The following is an 18432-nucleotide window of genomic DNA, read 5'->3' as shown; positions in this document are numbered from 1 at the left end:
GAGTCTCAGGGCACCGTGGCCTGTCCCACCAGTCAGTGCTGGCTCCTCAGAGGGCAAAGCGGAGCTCTTTGGAGGCTGCCAGACCTATGATCTGTCAAGCCAACACTGTCAACTAGTCCTTCAAACAATTTAACTATTTTCTTTCTTGCTGAGCAAAGAAGAGGGATGGCAGTAGTGTATCTAGGCAAGGAAGCCAGACTTCAGAAGGCACCCGAGTTGTCCCCAGGCACCACATTTTTGCTCGGGAGACCTGGAGATGCAGGTAGTGGTGCAGGGCTGAGCTCTCCTGGTGACCGCCCGATACTCAAAGTTTTAGCACGACCCAGAGGTGGCTTTATATTTGGCCTCCTCACACAGCAACAGAAGGGCAAGAAAACCTTTCCGGGTTTTAGCCAAAGGTGGCATTAGCTCTGTATAAGGGTCTCAAATATTTTGGAGTCAAAGAGGTCAGTTTTCAGGCTCTAAAACCATCAAAGGCTCTCGGGTCAAGAGACACCTGGAAACTGTGCCGGTTGATGTTAGTCACCCACTATTTCATCCTCGTGCCCTTTTAAGTGGAGTTTCTTTTCTCGGTGAGAAGTTGACCCAGCGCACCGAGGAGCCCCTGGAAGAACTGCTGACGTTGGCAAGCTCTGCATCACGCCGATGCTATTCTGGCTTCTTCCCCGTGATGGCCTCCCTTCATTAGATGTCACAGCACGAGGACAGCCTCTTTCAAAGGCAGAGGGGAGAAAAGGCAACAACCACTGTGCTTGTCAAGCCAGTTCAGCGCAATCTTCGCCACCTCTGAAGGATGAACTTGTTAAAAAAACAAACCAGGGCCATGTTGCAGAGCAATATCACGTTGCAGTCGGTCCTTGCGGCCTTTACTGAGGTGCCTCTGAAATAAAATGTCCCTATGTCCCCCCAAAAGGCTCCCTGAGAAGCAAAGGCCTAAATCCAGTGTTTTCAGTTTCTCCTACCAACCAAAAGCGGGAGCTCTGACGGCTGTGGTTTTGGGGTGGGTGAAACACCAGGGTGGCTCACAGCCAGATGAGACTGTAATTAGTCACAAGGAAAAAATACGATAACTGGGCCCCATGCCAAAGGCAGAAGAAGAGAGCAAGGTCCTCGTGTAGACATGGCCAGGGTGGGTTGAGGTCAGGATCTGAGGCAAGTCATGCCTAGAGCTCAGCCTGGTCGCTGGTGGGACATGGGTCCACACGGGTGGGATGGGCTCTGCTCAACGGGGAAGGCAACTCCTTTGACACATTCCAACCTCCAGAAACAAGGACACTGACCACTGCACGAGAAAGGACTAGCAAGAAAGCCAGAGAGATCCCAGCCCACCTGTGCAGCCTCTGGGTCAAATTAGTACATGGAAATGGGGACAGCAGCAAGAAAGGTCCTCAAGGGAAGGAGGATGCAAGATCAAACTGCAGCAGGGAAGGAGACAGGACTCCATCACGCGGTGGCTGAGACGTGGAGCCAGGGGCTGTTCAAGAAGGTGGTGAGGGGATGGAAATCTTTTTTTCCTCAAAGATATCCTCAGGAATTGATCAAGATACCAAAGATTAAAAACTTCATGTTTTCCCCACTTATCAAACCACCAAGGCACATTAAATAATAGACACCGCTGCTGGTATCCACCTGCACATCACAGACCTTTTCTTGGTTTGACTGGACAACCCTGCCCCATGCAGGACCGGCGACCTGCCCCTACTCCATGGCTGTCACCAGCTACCAGGATTACTCCATCCCTCTCAGGTAACTTTTTGCTGCATCCATCCCCCGTGGTACCCAGGACTGAGACAGCCAGTAAGTGCAGCATTCACCCAAAGGTCACTCCCCGTTTCCTGACCACATCCGTGGCTGGGAGCAGCCAGAGGAGGAGTCCCAGTGCCGCTGTCCCTTGTGACCAGGGCTGGGCTTTCCCGGTGGGAAGGGAGGTTTGATACTCACCTAGCAGCAGGTTCATGAGGACCTCTTGGCCGGCCAGCGTGCTGCTCTTCACCAGGCAGATGAGCGTACCCGCAATCCAGGGGATGCCGTGCCCCGTTATCCCCAGGAGGTTGATCATGGAGCGGGCACCACCCCAGGAGGAGGCTCTGTTGGCACACACTCCCAGCCTCTTGGACATGCAGATATCGATGGCCAGCAGGGAGTTGAAGGCGATTCCCTTGAAGGAGGGGTTGAGCTGCATGCAGTCCTCTTCGGGCAGCTGCTGCGACTGCCTGCGCTCCTTGGGGTTGCTGTTCTGGGCACCAGCCGCCCCGGCCTGGCCGCTCTGCTTTCTGCCGGAGCTCCTGCTCTCCTGGTTCCCCTTCAAGGGCTGATTTAGGGAGAGGAACTCAGCCCTGTTGAGGACATTGTTCCTGTCTCTCGCCCTGCACCGCGGCTGGGATGCTGGCATTGCAGTCTCCCTTTAATGCAACCTGCTTTGCAAATACTGGGAAGGAGAGAAATACCTCTTCTCCCTGCAGAAAGCTTCCCCCACTCCCACCCTCACGAGCTGTGAATTTGGGAAGCTACGAAGGTTCCCCTCTGTTGCAGTTGCCCCCAGCACAGACTGCAGCTGTTAAATATAGAGTAAGGAATGCACATGGCTGTTTACTTCGTGGGCCTAGCAAGCTTGGAAGGAAAATTAATGCCAGGCTTGGCAGCCACTCCAGTGCCAGGGAAAAAGGTTAAACAGCCAATAGATTGGAAGAAGAGGAGGGAAAAGCGTTGTGCCAAAGGTTGGTTGCTTCTGGCCTGGTCTATTTAAATCTTCCAATTGCTTATCCCCCTGGGCTGCAAGGGAAACTGGGAAATGTAGTTTTTTGCCTGGCAAGTCATATTTCAAGAGGACAGAGTCAGAGCTGGAGGAGATCACTGGCCCCCCACCTCCCCCACCCCACCCCCCGGCAGCTGGTGCTGCTCCTAGGTGGGCTGTGCCACCCAGCGTTGCAAGCTCCATGGCTGGGTGTTGCGCAGGGGGGTCCCCCAGTGGGGGTCTCCCAGGGTATCTTCTTGATTTGTCCGTTCTGCACATCCCACCCCTTGCTAGGGCACCCCAAATACCACCTTCCTCTCCCTGGTATGGAAACCTTTCAAACACCACCAGCCCCAACCTCCCTCCCCACACAGGGTGCATCCCTGTAGCACCTTCCATCACTCACCCTGTTCCAGGACCAAGGAGGAGCATCACCTGTCTCCTGATTAAAAAAGACACGGCGCCACTAATGAATTCCCATCCTCCTGCCCCCGGCGCTGAGCGTGGCCTCAATACCGCACGTTCCTGCCATGTCATCCAGCAACGTGCATCCCACGCTGAAAGCAGGTGACAGGCGGTGCCTGTGTCCCCGCAGCAGCCCAGGTACCAGTGCAGGCATCGCAGGAAGGGGCGGAGGAAGGCTCAGGCCAGGCTCTGGGGAGCCCTCCTGCAGAGGACAGGGAGGACCTGCCATCCCTCCTGCCACAGCACATTGTGCTCCATCACTCTGTCCGTGCACGGCTGCTGTCACCTGCCTCCCCACACCCCACCGCAGCTGGGGCAAACCCCACCGAGAATCCCCCACTCGCTGCTCACCACCGAGCCCTTGAGAACGTCCCATCCGTGCTCGCCGCTCCAGTTTACAGACCTGAACGATCTTGCTGCAGTCCCTGAACTTCCATATCCACCTGCGCTGCCATCGCCCCGTTGCCTTCCCTGGGCAATGGGCTGTCGTGGCTCCACACCACCCATATGCTCAAGAAACTGGATTATTCCTATGGAAATAGGCTGGAAACCCTCCATGGCAGAGAAGTGAAGATGAACATCGCACTGAGGAGCAGAACAGGCACATCTCGTGATGCCACGGACATTTACCTACACAAATGTCCAGTCACAGAGGTCAGTATTCGTACAGGTAACCCTGGGAATGAGGCATCCAGGTATCTTCAAAAGTCTCGTCCAAAATGTACTGGACAGCTTAAGTGCTAAACATAAGGTGGTTCTTGGCATTCTAAGATAATAAAAAAAAATTTGCACTCTTTGCACTTTTTTTCCACAGTCCTCAAAATCCTCTGGGCGACCCATGTATCCAGCCTGTGCCCAGCTGGCCGGCAGGCTGGCCAGAGGCGAGAGCAGTGCTGGGCCAAGCAAGTGCCAGAGGTCTCGGGGAGCCCCTGCTCCTGGGCTATGCTCATATTTCTGTTCCTCAAAGGAAAATAATATACATCAATTTATTTCTGAATCACACCCTCCAGGAACCTACTCTTAGTCTGCGATGATGATCCCAGCTGGAGAAAGAGCTCATTCTCCCGTCAGACCCCCACCCACCCCATAAACCACAACCCCGTTGAGTTCAGGCACCATTTTGGGCTGCAGCAGCCCAGGAGCACGCACAGATGCTGCCACATCACCGACACCCACCGGCTCCCCTCTGATCCCCCGCTGAGCCACAGCATTCTCACGCTATCGGGGAAGTCAGCACCCTGTCCCTATCTGCCGGACCTCATCCTGCCGCCTGGCTCCCAGGCATGTGGAAAATCTCAGCCTACCTGACACCAGGCGGGGAGATAACCGTCATCACCGCTTTCACTTGGCTGTAGCCGTCACCTCCCGGAGGGATGGATGGATGGATGGATGGATGGATGGATGGATGGCCTCCCTCCTGCTCCCACTCCGTGCAGGGCTGCTGCTCTGCAGAGCTTTTTGCAAACAGAGGGTTAAAAGCGCTGGTGGCTGGGAGCCTGCAGGAACAGGGAGACTCATCTCTCCCGCCTGTCCAGCCGCTGTGCCGGGGATGCTGAGCTATTACTGAGCATGTTCCTCAGGAGCTGTCACGGGGAAAAAATACCTTGAAAGCCCTGGGAGTTAATATAATCTGGTGCCTGTCTCTGCTGCTGACACTGACATGAGGGAATTTCTCTGCCTTACACACAGAGCTGCCCCAGCCTCTCTGTGAGAATCCGGCCTCGCACCCCAGCACAAGTCCCCAGCGGGAAGGGGACGGAGCAAGAAGGGCAGCACAGCATGGATGCATGGCCAGCAAACCCCTCGAAAAAGCGCAGCGGTTAAGGAAAACGATTTGGTCTCTCCTGCAGCCAGACAGGCTGTCACTGCTGGTCCCAGCTGGAGAAACCGAGCCCGGGAGGGAAACATCCCAGCTCCCCACAGTGGGGCCATGGCAGCACCGTCCTGCTGCGCCGCTCGCAGAACAGCCACACAACTAGGGGTTTATAAATATCCCCACTAAACCTGTAGACAGGCTCCCTGCTCCAGCAGGGCTATTCCAGACCTGACACCTGATCCACAGGGTCATGAAGCACCTGGGAGGATGCCCAGACGGACAAATTTGGACAGACGAATCTGGCATGTTCCACGTGCCCAGTTTGCTCGGCCCTGGCTGTGCTCCCTGCCTGCCTGCCCACCCCTGCCCGCGTGTGGGGCTTCGGCCCCTGGGGCTGGGGGCTGCCGGCACATTTCCCCATAGACCTGCAGCCACGCACGGCATCAGCAGCCAGCACGGCCACACTGACCACACTGGAGAGGTGGGTGGGACAGGAGGGACAGCAACATCCCCTTTCTCTGCAATTCAGTGGCAGCTTTGGTGCACCCTAGCCCCTGGCAGCGGCAGAGCGTCTGCGAGCAAACCTGCAGTCTTCCTGGGTGGGATTCTTCTAACGGCAAAAAAGAAAGCTTGGCCAAAAATATATATATATATTATTCTGCAGCATTTACAGTGCCAGTCAGGCCCATTAGTGCGGCATAGCATAGCCTCTGGTGGGCTGCTTTTATTTGCCACTGCTCAAATGGTGCAAGGAACAGCCTGCCGCTCAGCAAACCTGGGAAACCTGCTGGAAGGACACAGAGGCACAGTGCAGGCCACGGTGCAACAGCAGGAACGGAGTACAGCCATGCTATGGTGAGACATGGACAGGTGCATCAAACGAGCAGCACAAGGAAACGCAACTCACGGCATCACCAGACACTCCTAACTCTTACTTATCGCAGCTTGGCCTCATGTCTCCAGCAATTCCATCAGCCAGCACCATGCTCCCGGGCACAGGAACCGTTCTGCACAGGGTTGAATGCAGCCACTCCAGGGTGGAGCATGCTAATGCCTTAATCACTCACAGCAGGGCGATGGAGACGGGCATGACCAAAACCCAAATAAAACTCCAGCTGAAGATAAGAAGCTGATTTAATTAGAATGAGATAATGCAATTTCCTAGTTGACCAGAACACTAGAGGCAGCCAAGCTGAAGCAAGACCTGGCTGAAGCTTCAGTGAAACTGAGAGTCGCAGAATGTGCAGTTTCACCAGATTCACAATGCTCTGAGAAACTGTGACAAGCTTGTTTGAAAAGTGTGAAAGAGTCTTGGAAATGTCAAGGGATTTCAGCACCTTCTGGAGGCTGCTGAAGCAACTGGATATTTCGTTCAGAGATGCTCTTTTCACTTTTTCTTGTACTACATGATAGGAAGTTGTTTGCTTGTAACTTGCGTGTGGGTTTAGTTTTTATATCTGTTACAGGGCCGGTGACTGTAGTTGTACCCTTCACAGAGATTGGGAAGAAATACTTAGCCAAGGCTTTGAGAAATGTGCGGGAGAAAAATGTAACGATAGACTGTGCCTTTTCCACCTGCTGTGGGTGGAAAGAGGCAAATCTGCCTCCCCTCGTCCTGTGGCATTCCCTTGTCAGGATCACCCAGTAGCTCCGGTCTCTCCCACGCGCCTAGGGCAGGCAGCAAGCACAGGGTGCTGAAGCACACCAGGCACTGCCCGGAGCTGATCCAGCCTGCTGAGAGCACGGGATGGGAAAGACTGAGACATTTGCTTAGCTCTGCACCGCCATGCCATACCCCGAGTGGCACCGGCAAAACAATTTTTACCTCTTGGCTCCCCCGGTTTCTTATTTAGAGACGAGGGGGAGGACAGGCGCGCTCCCTGTGCAAGGCTGGGTGCACAGCAGCTACCAGCGCGGAGCCGGACGCCTGGCCTGGTGCTCAGCTCTGCAAAGCTGGGCTCTGGGCTGGCTGATGGTCAGCAGGACCAGCCAGCAGCGTTACTCCTAAAACTGCCCGTAATAGGAGTTTACAACTTCCCCACAGGCCGCTGCTGCCTCAGAGGCTTCTCATCCCTCTTCCAGCTGCTCCTCAGTCCCTCCGCTGCCACGGAGAGCTGCGCCTTGCTGCTTGCTCGAGTCACAGCTCTGCCAGCCTAGGGCAGGATAAGGGGACCATCCCCTTTCCCAAATCTACCGAGCAAGCTCCAGCTGGGAAACGAACATCTTAATCTGAAAAGCCAAGAGAAAATACACTGCAGTGTATTTAAATATATATATATATTATTTAAAAAAAAAAAGGGGTGGGGGGCGTTTACAGCCCTCAAAACTACATTACCCACAATTCGCGGAGCCGTGGGAGGAAATGCTGGTTTTTGCAAAGGAGGTTTAGCTTCGGCAGCTGCAGTTGCACAGCGAAATACAGGGGAGGGCGCGGGGGGGGGGCGGGGGGCCGGGGGCGCGGGCCGGGCCGCTGCAGCCGCTGTCGGGCGGCCGAACCCGGCGGGCGGCGGGGGCGGGCGGGGGCGCCGCGGGGCCGCGGGGCACTTTCTGCCAAAGTTTGACCCGGTTGCCTTTGCGATGCTGCGGCGGGGAGCGGAGCCGGAGCCCCCCCGCACCCCCCAGCTCCACCAGCGAGGCTGAGACCCGGCGCCGTCCCCGTATGCATGAATGTATTGCGAGAGAGGAAGCTTGCGGCAGCCAGGAGGCGGAGGCACCGATCCTGCTCCGCTCACCTCCCCGGGCATCTAGCAAAGAGGCGAAGGAAAAAAAAAAAAAAAAAAAAAAAGAAGCGAGAGCAGGAGCCTCCCCCCCCCCCCGCCCCCCCCCCCCCCGCCGCACCTCGCCCCCGCGCAGCGCAGGGACCCGGCGCGGTGCGCGGCGCCGGGGCTGGCGGCGCGGCCGGTGCTGGGCGCTGCTCCCCGCCGCCGCGGGATGCTGTGACGCCCTGCGGGAGCGCGGGGCCCACGCGTGGGGGGCAGCCCCGCCGGCCGCCCATGAGCCCCGCCGGCTGAGCCGCAGCCGGCCCCGGCAGCGGGAGGAGGACGGTCGGGCACCCTGCGGAGAGCCGCTCGCCGAGGAGGAGGAGGAGGAGGAGGAGGAAGACGGGGAGCCGCGGGGCCGGCGCCCCCCGGGCCGGTGCGTGGCGGCGGGATGTCACGGGCGGCGGTTCCGCGGCGCTGAGCGGGCGCGGAGCGGCGCGGCCCCGGGCGCGGAGCGGGGGAGGCTCCGCCGCCGCCTGCCCCGCTGCGCAGCCCCGCAGCCCGCTGCGACCGGCACCGCGCCGCCGCGCTTCGGGCTATTGCTAAGGAGAAAAAAAAAAAAAAAATTCCCAAAGCCCTGACAGCGCTGGCGGAGGAGCCTCCAAAATCGGAGATTTGGCTACTTTTGGCATTTTTCACCCCGTCGTTTCTTTCGGTTATTATTGTAATTTTGTGCGAAAGGAAGTTATGAACAACTGCAAGTCAGGAAGTGGAAATCCACACCGGTTGTGACAAGCTGGGGCTAAAAACTATTTCATTATTTATATAGATGTGTCTATCAACATTCTGCTTTTCATCCAAAGAATAAAGGGAAATACCGGCTAGCCCTATGTTGGACGGTGAATGACAGACCGCATCGGAGGAAAGGAAGGACTAAACAGACGGTTAAGATCGCCACCGTTATTTATTGAACTCCAGAGACCTTTTTTTTAACCCAAAGACTGACTGAACGAGAGGTTTAATGGGTCAGTAAAAGGGGGGGGGGGGGGGGGAATTTTAAAGGCCCTTTTGCTTCTGAAAGTGCAGCTAACCTCAAAAATAGGAGCAGTACTCCTAAGACAGAAACTCAGATTAAGGCTTCACATGATGAATTTTCTATCCTATGGATATCAGTTTTGAGATTACAAACCAAGAAGATCTGTAATTGATCTAGCACCAGATAATTTCAATGCCTAATATTCCCCAGGATTGCTGGAGTACCCTAGGAGCTGCGTCGGACTGTACTCGGGGTATGCCATGGGCTGTATTCAGAGTATTAGCTGCAAATCCAAAGTTTTCCGGGAGAGTATTTCAGTGATTGAAGTCAAAGCCTCCATTGATCCCATTCCCACCAGCATCGACGAGTCCTCCAGCGTGGTCCTGCGCTACCGGACCCCTCACTTCCGAGCCTCTGCACAAGTGTTGGTGCCCCCCATTCCCAAGAAGGAGACCTGGATCGTGGGCTGGATCCAGGCTTGCAGCCACATGGAATTTTACAATCACTATGGGGAACAGGGAATGTAAGTATTTCCAACAGCGCGCGCGGGTGCGTTTGCTGGGTGGGAAGGCAGAGCGGGAGGACCATGGCCTGGCTGGGAGATACTGGATTAAGCTAAAAATTATAATCTGGTTGGTTTGACTTTAAAATACAGCTCTTCTGAAACTTGACAGGACTTTATCACATATTTAAAATACAGGAGAGCTTGTCCCTACCATTTTAAAGGGGTGGGTGTTCTGTTCTAACGGGAAGGTGCCCAAGCCCTGATTAAAACCCACTTGTTTTGGGAGGAACCCCAGCGCAATACCATACATTTCACAACAGCTTTTGAACAGCACCACAGATCCTGAAATCCCCAGGATTTCAGCCCCACCACCGCAGGCACCCCTGTTTCGATAGGTGTTTTACACCAGGGGTTCCCCTGATCGCCAGCCCCTCTCGCCTGCATCTCTCCCCATCCCTTACAGGGTCAAACTGCACGTTGCCAAGCCCCAGGGCAACCCTGGGGCTGACACTTGTGGCATGCTGCCATCCCCAGCGTGCTGTCCTGCTGCTGCAGTGGGCCGCGGCTGCGAGCTCGGCAGCCCACCAGCTTTGGGAGCACGTTTAACGTCACAGGAGGAATCCTGCTTGCTTTGCCCACGGTAGCAGGCAGCCCACAGGGAAAGCACAAGATGGATTTAACCCACTGATAATTAAACCCTCTGCATCACCTTGGAGCAGGGTGAAAATTTCACGTTGCCCCTCCATTCGAGTAATGTAAGAGTGGGAATAGATAGATATATGTGTAGGTAGGGGGAATCTAGGGGCTGCTTGTGCACCAAACCCCCCCGTGTTACCGGTCAGACAATCATGGTGAGGCAGGAATGAATCAATTAAAATGTCACCTCCCTACCGAGAAAACTCATCTCTCCCCAGTTCCCCACCAGTTTGTTCACCAGACATTGCAGGCTTTGGCCCGTGGCTCAGTCAGCCCTGGCACCTGATCTCCAGACGGCTGCCCAGAACAGCAATTCTGCAACTCATGGTGCTGGGCAGCACCAGGTGCAGCCTCCTGGTGCAGCAGAAATCTGTCTGTCCTGCCACGGGGACAAAACCTGGCCCAGGAGCGCGGTGCCAGCAGATGGTTTGGTGGCTGGCGGTGCTGCTGCTGCCCAGACTCTGGGGGCAAGGGAGGAAGGACGGCAAGGTCAGGTCTCAGCAACCCTCCCGCCTGCTCATCCAAAGTACCCTGTGTCGGGGGGATGCCAGCTCTGCCCCTCAGGGGTCATTCTAGGGGGGCTTAAAAACCGGTGAATGAGGAGGGCTGGAGAGCTGGAGAAACTGACTCGATGCGACGCCTTCCTGACAGCCCGAACATCTGCCCGTGTACCCTGGCCCTCCTTCCCTCCCTGCTGCCTGTGAGCCCGGATGAGGACACGGCTTCAGCATCTCAGACATACAGCAAATACATGCTGTGAGCTGTGGAGCAGAGGGAAGGGCATGCCGAGGAGCAGCCCTAAGTGAGACCATCCTCCCCTCCTGTCCCCACGTCCCCTCTCTGCTCAAGCAGAAAATGCCTTGAGAAGCGCGCTGGCACCTGGCAAACACCAGCAGTGAGGCTCAGCAAGGGAGCAGACCAGCTTATCTTGATTTTAAAAGTACTTACAACAGGCCCAAAATCTGTAGGCTTTTTGGCTCCAACACCATCTTTAGCAAGGACAATTTGTTGCTCAGATGTTCCCAATTCCAGGCCTTTGGGATTTGCATGTGTAATTCTCAAGCTCATTTAGAAATCCTCTCTTGAGCGACCAGCTGCAAACGAAAACAGAAAAGCCCACTGTATATAAATACAGCTCACAGCCACCGAAATAGAGGACTGGGCAGAGAGCTGTGCTGCCAGTGCTGCTGTGGGCTGCAAACCTCACCGTGTCCGTCCTTTCTCTGCACCTGAGTTTCCCTGTGTTTAAATTGAGCATTTGGTATGGTCTTCCCTCGCCGGAACACTTTGAGACAAAAAAAAGTTGCATCTGCAAGCCAAGTGCCATAAACAGGTAGTCAGAATCAAACAGTGCAGCTCTGTAGGAGGGCTGTTAGCCAGAAAATCATGGGAACAAAGAAATTTCCCCCCAGAAGTTCATTGACATTTAACTGATATTCAGAAAGGAGCTACCCAAACCAAAGCAGGATTTGGTCTGCTCCTCCACTCCCTTTCTATAGACCCGTCACCATCTGAAAGCTATAAATAAAGGTGTTTGGGAGGAAAGGCCTCTTTCCATGCCATTGAAACATGCTCTTGGAAGACCTTTAGAGAGAGAAACAGGACACAAACCTATTCGAAAGGACGGGCCAAGCCTTTAGCTGGTGTAATTCGGCGTAACCCCGCTGACCTCCACAGAGCTGCATTGATTTATGCCAGCAGAGTATTCATCCCAACTTTTCGTGATGAAGCGAGACTGCTGCAACATACATATTTTTAATCCCTGTGGTGACAGACAGACAGAAAACTCCAAATAATCAAAAATCAGTTGGTCCACTGGAGCATCAATCCTTACAGCAGGCTTCGGATTAATTTTTCACTTTTATGCTCTGAAGTTGTTAGCTGTGTATAAGCTGGCCATTACGTTGAGGACAGAAACAGCTGAGAAATACTGGAGCAGATGGAGCTGTGCATAATGCTTCTGTAGGGACGTTAGCTACAGAGGGGATAATTTTGACATATGCGTTTAAGGTGGCACTGACAATTTTGGGGGCCAAATGCAATGTTTTTAAAGCTAAAGGAAAATAATTAAAGCTCAGCTAACACATAAATGCTGGCATTATTTTACATGTTAAGTCGGTAGATGTGCTGGGAACATGAACACCCCCAGGATGAGGATGTGGACGTGCTCCCTGGCTCTGCTCCATGCAGAACTGGGGCAAATCCCTGTTTGGCCCCAGGGTGGTACTGCCCTCCCCCCCAGCAGGGTTTTACCCTGTACCCTTAGGGAAAGATGCTGCTGCACGGTGGGAGGCATCAGGATCAGGCCACAGAGCTCTGACCCCTGCGGGAGCCGTGGGACCAGGTCCCTGCTGGATCTCCTGGGGTGGGTGCTGCTTTCTGCACCCAGTTGTGCAGCACCTGGTGGGACCCGTGTCAGCATCTGGGTGATGCCGGAATGGCATTATCCAGCCTTGTTTCTTCATCTCCATGGAGATGTACAAGAAGTGGTGCAGATGGAGATATGCAAAACAGAGATAAATAAATTGAAGTTTGAATATGATTAGCCAAGAATCTGCAGAAGTTTCAGGTAGATATTTCTGCCCTGGAGACACGATGGGGCAGCTTGCAGCATTACATCATCACTCTACCTTACTGGGCATCTCTTTCTTGCGAGATTAAATCTTCCGTGCCCTGCAGCAGAGACACAATGAACTCGAGAAGTCAGCTTGTCAAGAGAATAAACCCCCAGTCCTCAGGGAGGGGGAAAACACAATCAAAACCAGATTCACCAAAGGAGAAAAAAACAGGTTATCCTTTGCATGGGAAGTGAGGGGAGCTCAGTTCATCGCGGGAATTTACCCTTCCAGGGGTTGAGAGGGAAAGGTTTCACTGCCCCTGCACGGCCCCTGTGCTGTGAGCGCGCTCCTTGGCCCGTTAACTAGGTTGTCCAGCCTGCCTTGAGCCTGCTCAGCTAAACCAGCGGCAATTCGCCCCTTTTCCTTCATGCCCATCTTCTGCTTTACTCCCTGAACCAGCACGCGTCAAACCGCTGCCGGTTCAAGAGACGAGGCAGGAACATGCAGCTGGAGGATGGGGGAAGAGGGACCACTGCAGCATGGCTGTGGCCACCACCGGGGAACAGCATCTGGGATACCCTTCCTGGTCAGCACTGTAACCCCGGCTGGACTTGCTTTGACGTGCTGGAGTTGGTGAGAGAGGCACTGTAAAAGACAACTGAAAATTAAGCAGGTTTTCTTCAGGTTTTCTTTCTTTCCGCAAGGCCCCAGCACAGGCAGAGCAGCAGCGGGAGACAGGTAGGAGCGGGGATGCAAACTAACCGAGATGGCTTTTCGCTGCGCCCACACGTGGCATTGGTACCTGCGCCCACACGTGGCACTGGTACCTGTGCCCAGCGCAGTCTGTCTGAGCCGGGCATCTCTTATTTAGGGAGCTGCTGGAGAGGAAGGTGTTGGAAAGCACAAGGTTACGCAAGTCCATCTGGCCTGTGACTAATTAGGAGCTGGCTTTAAAGAACTGGGGCCGAGGATGCAATAGTGCCTGATGCCTGTCTGAGGAGGTGGGCTGGTGTTACCGCTGGGTGCACAGGGCTGGGGGCTGCTGTGCCTGGGCTTGCTGTCGCTGCACGGGCCGCTGTGGTGATTGCTTCGGTTGGTGCCGTGGGGCAGCCCCCTGGAGGGCTCGGGATAAGCTGGGGGCTTCGTTTCATGTGACAGGGTAGGAAGGAATGTATCTGAGCGAGGACTGGGAGGCTAAAACCTACATAGAGCTGCTTGGCTGTCAGCAGCAGGGCTACAGTTGTGCCACAAGAAATATCTCAAAGTTCCTTCTCCAAGTAGCGAGAAGACATTTGTTAAGAGAGATTTGTTGGCAGCTCCAGTCTGTGGCGGTGCCCATGCTGACTTTGAAGGTTTCAGAAGCAGCAGAAACGAGCTTGTCTGTATTACAAGCCAGAACCTCCTGATTTTGGAGCTGATCTGCTATAGTGAATCCATGAAACCAGATAGGTTGGTTCCTTTTCATGCCTCTTCCCTGCTATTGTCAGCAAAGTGTTTACTGGGCACTTTCTGGTCTTTCCTTGGCTCGACACCACCACAGAAAGATGCTGATGCAGCCAAAGATCATTCCACAGCGTTCTTTCCAAAATCATCCAACAGGCCAGTTGTTGGCATATTATTTAACCCGGGCAGACGCTGCAGGCAGAGGCTACCAGACTGGCTGGCACACAGGCTTTGCAGCTGGCGAGGGGCAGCCAGCACCAGCAGCAACCGTCGTGCAGCCTCTGCTTTTGCTCCAGTCATGGGACCATCACAGGGCCTCGTTTTCCTGCTTGTTACTAGGCTGTGCAGATGAAGCGTGATGTTTCTGAAACCTCAGGGTTAACCACACTCGCTAGAATTAGGCATAGCGTGCTCCATGAAGACAGACAAGCCAGCTTCTTCTTCCCCCTTCCTGCCCACGCCTTTTCTTAAGCAGGGTGCACTTCTGAGCCATCCCAAGCACAGCCACGCTCCTCACCAGCCCCCTTGGCTTTGGGGGGGTTCTCAGGCTCTGCAGGCAGCATCCTGCCCTCAGAGACCAGCCCGGGCCCTGACACAGCTCCATCTTTTTGCTCTCGGTTAAACCCTGGGCAAATCTGGAGAAGGTCCTGCAATTCTGTGCTGGTCTGGGGTGAGATACGCCTACTGGGAATGGAGATAGGGACAAGCAGGTCTTAGCTGACCTGCAGTTTCTCGGCATCCTCTGCCTGATTCTCCTGCCATTCACCCGTCAGCTGCTGATCCAAGCAGGCGGGAGCAGCTGGGGAGTGTTATCAGCCTCTTGTAGCATCTCAGGTCCCAGTTTGGCACCTCTGTACCTGCAGAGATGTTATGGCTGCACCTTAGCACCATGCCTGTCACAGAGTGAACCTCCAGGAAATTGTCACATCTCATCCCCAGGTGACAGCCAGGCTGAGTACCGGCCACTGTCTCAATGGAAAGTAATCTTAAACCATCTGCTGAAAGGGAGAGAAAGAGCCCCCAGATGGTATTTCAGAGCCGGGCTGTGCGGTGGGAAGGAGGTGGGGGGCTGCAGCCGTGACCTCCGCTCATCCCCTGCCGAGGGCTGAGTTCATCCAGCATCCCAGAGCCTTTCCCTGCTCAGCTCTCCCTGCACAGCGTGGGGGACAGCGAGCCAGGATGACTCCGGTTTAAGAGAGCAGAGCGTACAAACGCCTCCCCAGTGGATGGGGGTCCTCGCAGCACTGCTCAGGGATCTCCTTTTGGCTGCCTTCGCTACAGATTTTCTTCCAGGCAAAGGACTCCCTCTGCCTGCTGGCTATGAGCTCAGGAGAGGATTGCTGCAGCTGCGGTGCGTAGCGTGCGTAGCTGACAGCAGCCCATAAATCTGCACGGGGAGATGTCACGCTGCACGGGGAGATGTCACGCTTGCATAACCCCGGCTGCTGCTAACCCCTGGTCCTGCTGCTCGGAGCATCCCTGCATCCCCCGGGCAGCCCATGCCCTACCTTGCACTTCACCTGCCACGCTCCGGCCAGGCCCCCCGACCCACAAACCCGCCACCTCCCACACGGTGCAGCCCTGCACCCGCCGTGGCACAGCGGGGACTTTTGCGCAGACCCCTGCTCGCATGAGTAACGATAAATGAGACCTTGAAAGCCCCCACGGTATCTTTTCGCTCCAGCCAGACATTTACAGCTAACTGCTGAACGATCCAGTGGTTACCAACATGGAGGCACTTCACGGTCATTAACTAATTAACCATCAGAACAGCCTTATGAGATGGTCACGTTGGTCCCAGACTGTGAGGGGAGCAGCTCATCCCAAAGCTGTGTCAGAGCCGGCCGGCCGCCACGTGCCCCCCACCTGCCCGCAGCCCCTGCTTCAGCCGAGGGGCTATTTTAAGCCACAGCACCGGCCTTAGGAAAGGCTGGGAGAGTTACCAGGGCAGCCTCGGCGTGTCCCTTCTGCCTCCCCTCCCCCCCCCCGAGATACACCGTGTCCCATGTCCCACAGCTCAGCCCACAGCAGGGAGCTGGGGGGGGCTGGTGCAGAGCCCAGCATCCCAGCCCCACCGCAGGGTCAAGTGCGAATGTCACCCTGGGAGTGAGCTGCTGCTGCCACTGCCACCATGCAGCCCCTTCTGCCACTTTGATGGCCAGGCCATCGTCCCCGGGTGGCAGCGGGTCTGGGTTGTAAGCAAGGGGGTATCTTAGAGCCACCTGGCACGTGCTGAGCCCACAGCCTGCAGTTATGCCATCGCAGTGCCTTTACTCTGCAAACAGCTAACCTTTTTTCTGAGACATTTACAGCACTTTGCTTCTACTGGCAAATCTAATCTTCAAAATTAAATTGGAAGTTAATAGAAAAAAAAAATATCCAAGTTGTGCATCAGCATTACATGGTGACGGAAGACCATTTGCACTTACTTTCTTGCTAGAAAGACCGACCTTTCTGCCCGTCTTCTCTCAAGCACAGCGCACAGCACCCAGACGAGCAGCTCGGGCAGTTTTACAAGCTGCCTGACCTCGGTTTCTCTGATTACTGTAACACCATCCCAGTCCGGAGCCTGGCGTGCAGCCTTTGAACTGGGTCCGTCCCAGGGCTGCAGCAGGATGCGTTACACTTCCAGTGCCAGGCAGACAGCGGGGAGGGACAGTGGCTGATCCAGAGGGAAAATGAGTATTTGCAGGTGGGGACTGAAAAGAAAAAGCAGAACAGGACCATGGGAAGCTTTATGGAGCAGTGAAGTTCTTGATGTTACTTCCCCCCCTTAGGTCTTCTGTCACCTGCCCCCCAGCACCAGCTCTGAGCTTGCCCACTCTGCCTGACACGGGAGATTTTGTACTTTTGAGAGAAAGAAACTCAGCCCCAAGCCCTGTGCTCACCGGCGCAAGCACTGGGGTGCTGAGCCCAGGAGCAGGTCCTGGTGTTCAGCCCCGCTCAGGCAGCCAAGCAGCCACACAAAAGTACCTGCAGCGCTGGATTTTCTGCAGGGCTGGAGCTTTCCTGAGCATCCCTTTGCAGCCTTACCTAAACACCAAAGTATTTTGAACCACTCCAGGTAGGCACCGGTCCCCGCGAGGAAAGCCCCGGCCCTACCACGTGGTCGCTCCTCGGTGGTGGTGAACAGCAGGACAGACCTTCAAGATCACTCCTGGAAATTCACAATTTTAGCGGCAGGGATGAGCTCATTCAGCAAGGTGGCATGAAAGGCACCAATTCCAGTAAAAGCTGAAGGGGGAATGCATTCACAACTCCTTCCTTTCCTTCCGTGACATCCAGGATGTGCCTAAACAAATTAATTAATTAATGCATTAACCATAATTTGTTGTTGATTACTGCAGGTCAAGTTGGGAGCTTCCAGATCTACTGGATGGTAAAATCCAGGCCATCAGCGACTCCGATGGGGTGAACTATCCCTGGTATGGAAACACGACAGAAACCTGCACCATCGTGGGTCCCACCAAGAAGGAGTCCAAGTTCAACATTAGCATGAACGACAACTTTTACCCGAGTGTGACGTGGGCAGTGCCCGTCAGCGAGAGCAACGTGGCCAAACTCACAAGCATTCACCGGGATCAAAGCTTCACCACCTGGCTGGTTGCAACCAACACGGCTACCAACGAAATGGTGACCTTGCAGACTATCAAATGGCGCATGAGGCTGGGCATCGAGGTAAACCCCAGCAGACCCTTGGGGCAGCGTGCCAAGCTGCAGGAGCCCTCTGCTCAAGAGCAGCCCCAGGTCCTTAGCAAGAATGAGCCAATACCACCCAGTGCCCTTGTCAAACCCAATGCCAATGATGCTCAGGTACTCATGTGGAGGCCAAAGGATGGACCACCACTTGTGGTGATACCTCCAAAACATCGATAATACAAACCTGGCGTCCCGGCACCAAAAGGGAGAGAAAAAACAAACAAACAAACAAAAAAACAATCCGAAGCAAAACAATCACTTAGGTATTAGAACACACGCGTATAATCTGAGCAAAATCAAAATGCACTTTTTATTCATTCAACAAATGCAACCATTCTACCTTCTCCCATCGGGACGGATTTCACTGTGCTAAAGCTAAAGAGGAGACCTTTGACTGGGGTCTGTCTCATCACCGGATTCCTAAGGGAAGAAATTAACACTGATGTCTACCCGTAGAGCTTTTTTTTTTTTTCTTCCCTACTTTAGTTATTTGAACTTTAGTCTCATTAGCTTGTCCAGACTGCCCAGAACAATACAAACGTTTTATTTGGGATTTTAAAAGTTGGGTGTTTTTTTTTCTTTTTGGTTGAGAACAAAACAAGATCCTGGAGCAAAAAGTTGACTATTTAAGATAAGGATTTTTTTTTTTTTTTTGAAGCTGTAAGGTTCTGAGTTGCAAATCCAAGTCATGCGGCCTTATGTAGACTTTGCTTTGCATTGCCAAACTTTTGCCTTAAAGCTATGTTTGAAAAAAAAAATATAAAAACCAACAAAACCACCA

At 54.3% G+C, this 18432-nt stretch overlaps 2 protein-coding genes across 6 annotated transcripts in view; one reads left to right on the top strand and one right to left on the bottom strand.

The window, feature by feature from the left end:
• Positions 1–13303, bottom strand: part of PLPP7 (phospholipid phosphatase 7 (inactive)) — a 24683-nt gene extending 11380 nt beyond the window's left edge. Inside the window, exons 1-3 of one of the 5 annotated variants that reach the window (XM_080403034.1) lie at positions 7351–7704; positions 3551–7244; positions 1942–2311 (exon numbers count right to left, since the gene is read on the bottom strand). In XM_080403034.1, coding sequence (XP_080259160.1) covers positions 1942–2311; positions 3551–3757 — 577 coding nt within the window. In that variant the 5' untranslated portion in view covers positions 3758–7244; positions 7351–7704. Of the gene's footprint in view, positions 1–1941; positions 2429–3140; positions 3221–3550; positions 7245–7350; positions 7705–10899 lie in introns of those variants that run through there. The other 4 variants (XM_080403035.1, XM_080403036.1, XM_080403037.1 and 1 more) reach the window with 4 other exon arrangements.
• Positions 8766–18432, top strand: FAM78A (family with sequence similarity 78 member A). Its single transcript, XM_080403050.1, has 2 exons — positions 8766–9273; positions 17300–18432. The coding sequence occupies exons 1-2, from the start codon at positions 9011–9013 to the stop codon at positions 17826–17828; spliced, it is 792 nt and encodes a 263-aa protein (XP_080259176.1). The 5' UTR covers positions 8766–9010; the 3' UTR covers positions 17829–18432.

The sequence above is a fragment of the Falco punctatus genome (assembly GCF_963210335.1).
Source record: "Falco punctatus genome assembly, chromosome: 9".
In the NCBI taxonomy this organism is placed as follows: Eukaryota; Metazoa; Chordata; class Aves; order Falconiformes; family Falconidae; genus Falco; species Falco punctatus.
This window is presented reverse-complemented; position numbering and strand designations above follow the sequence as displayed.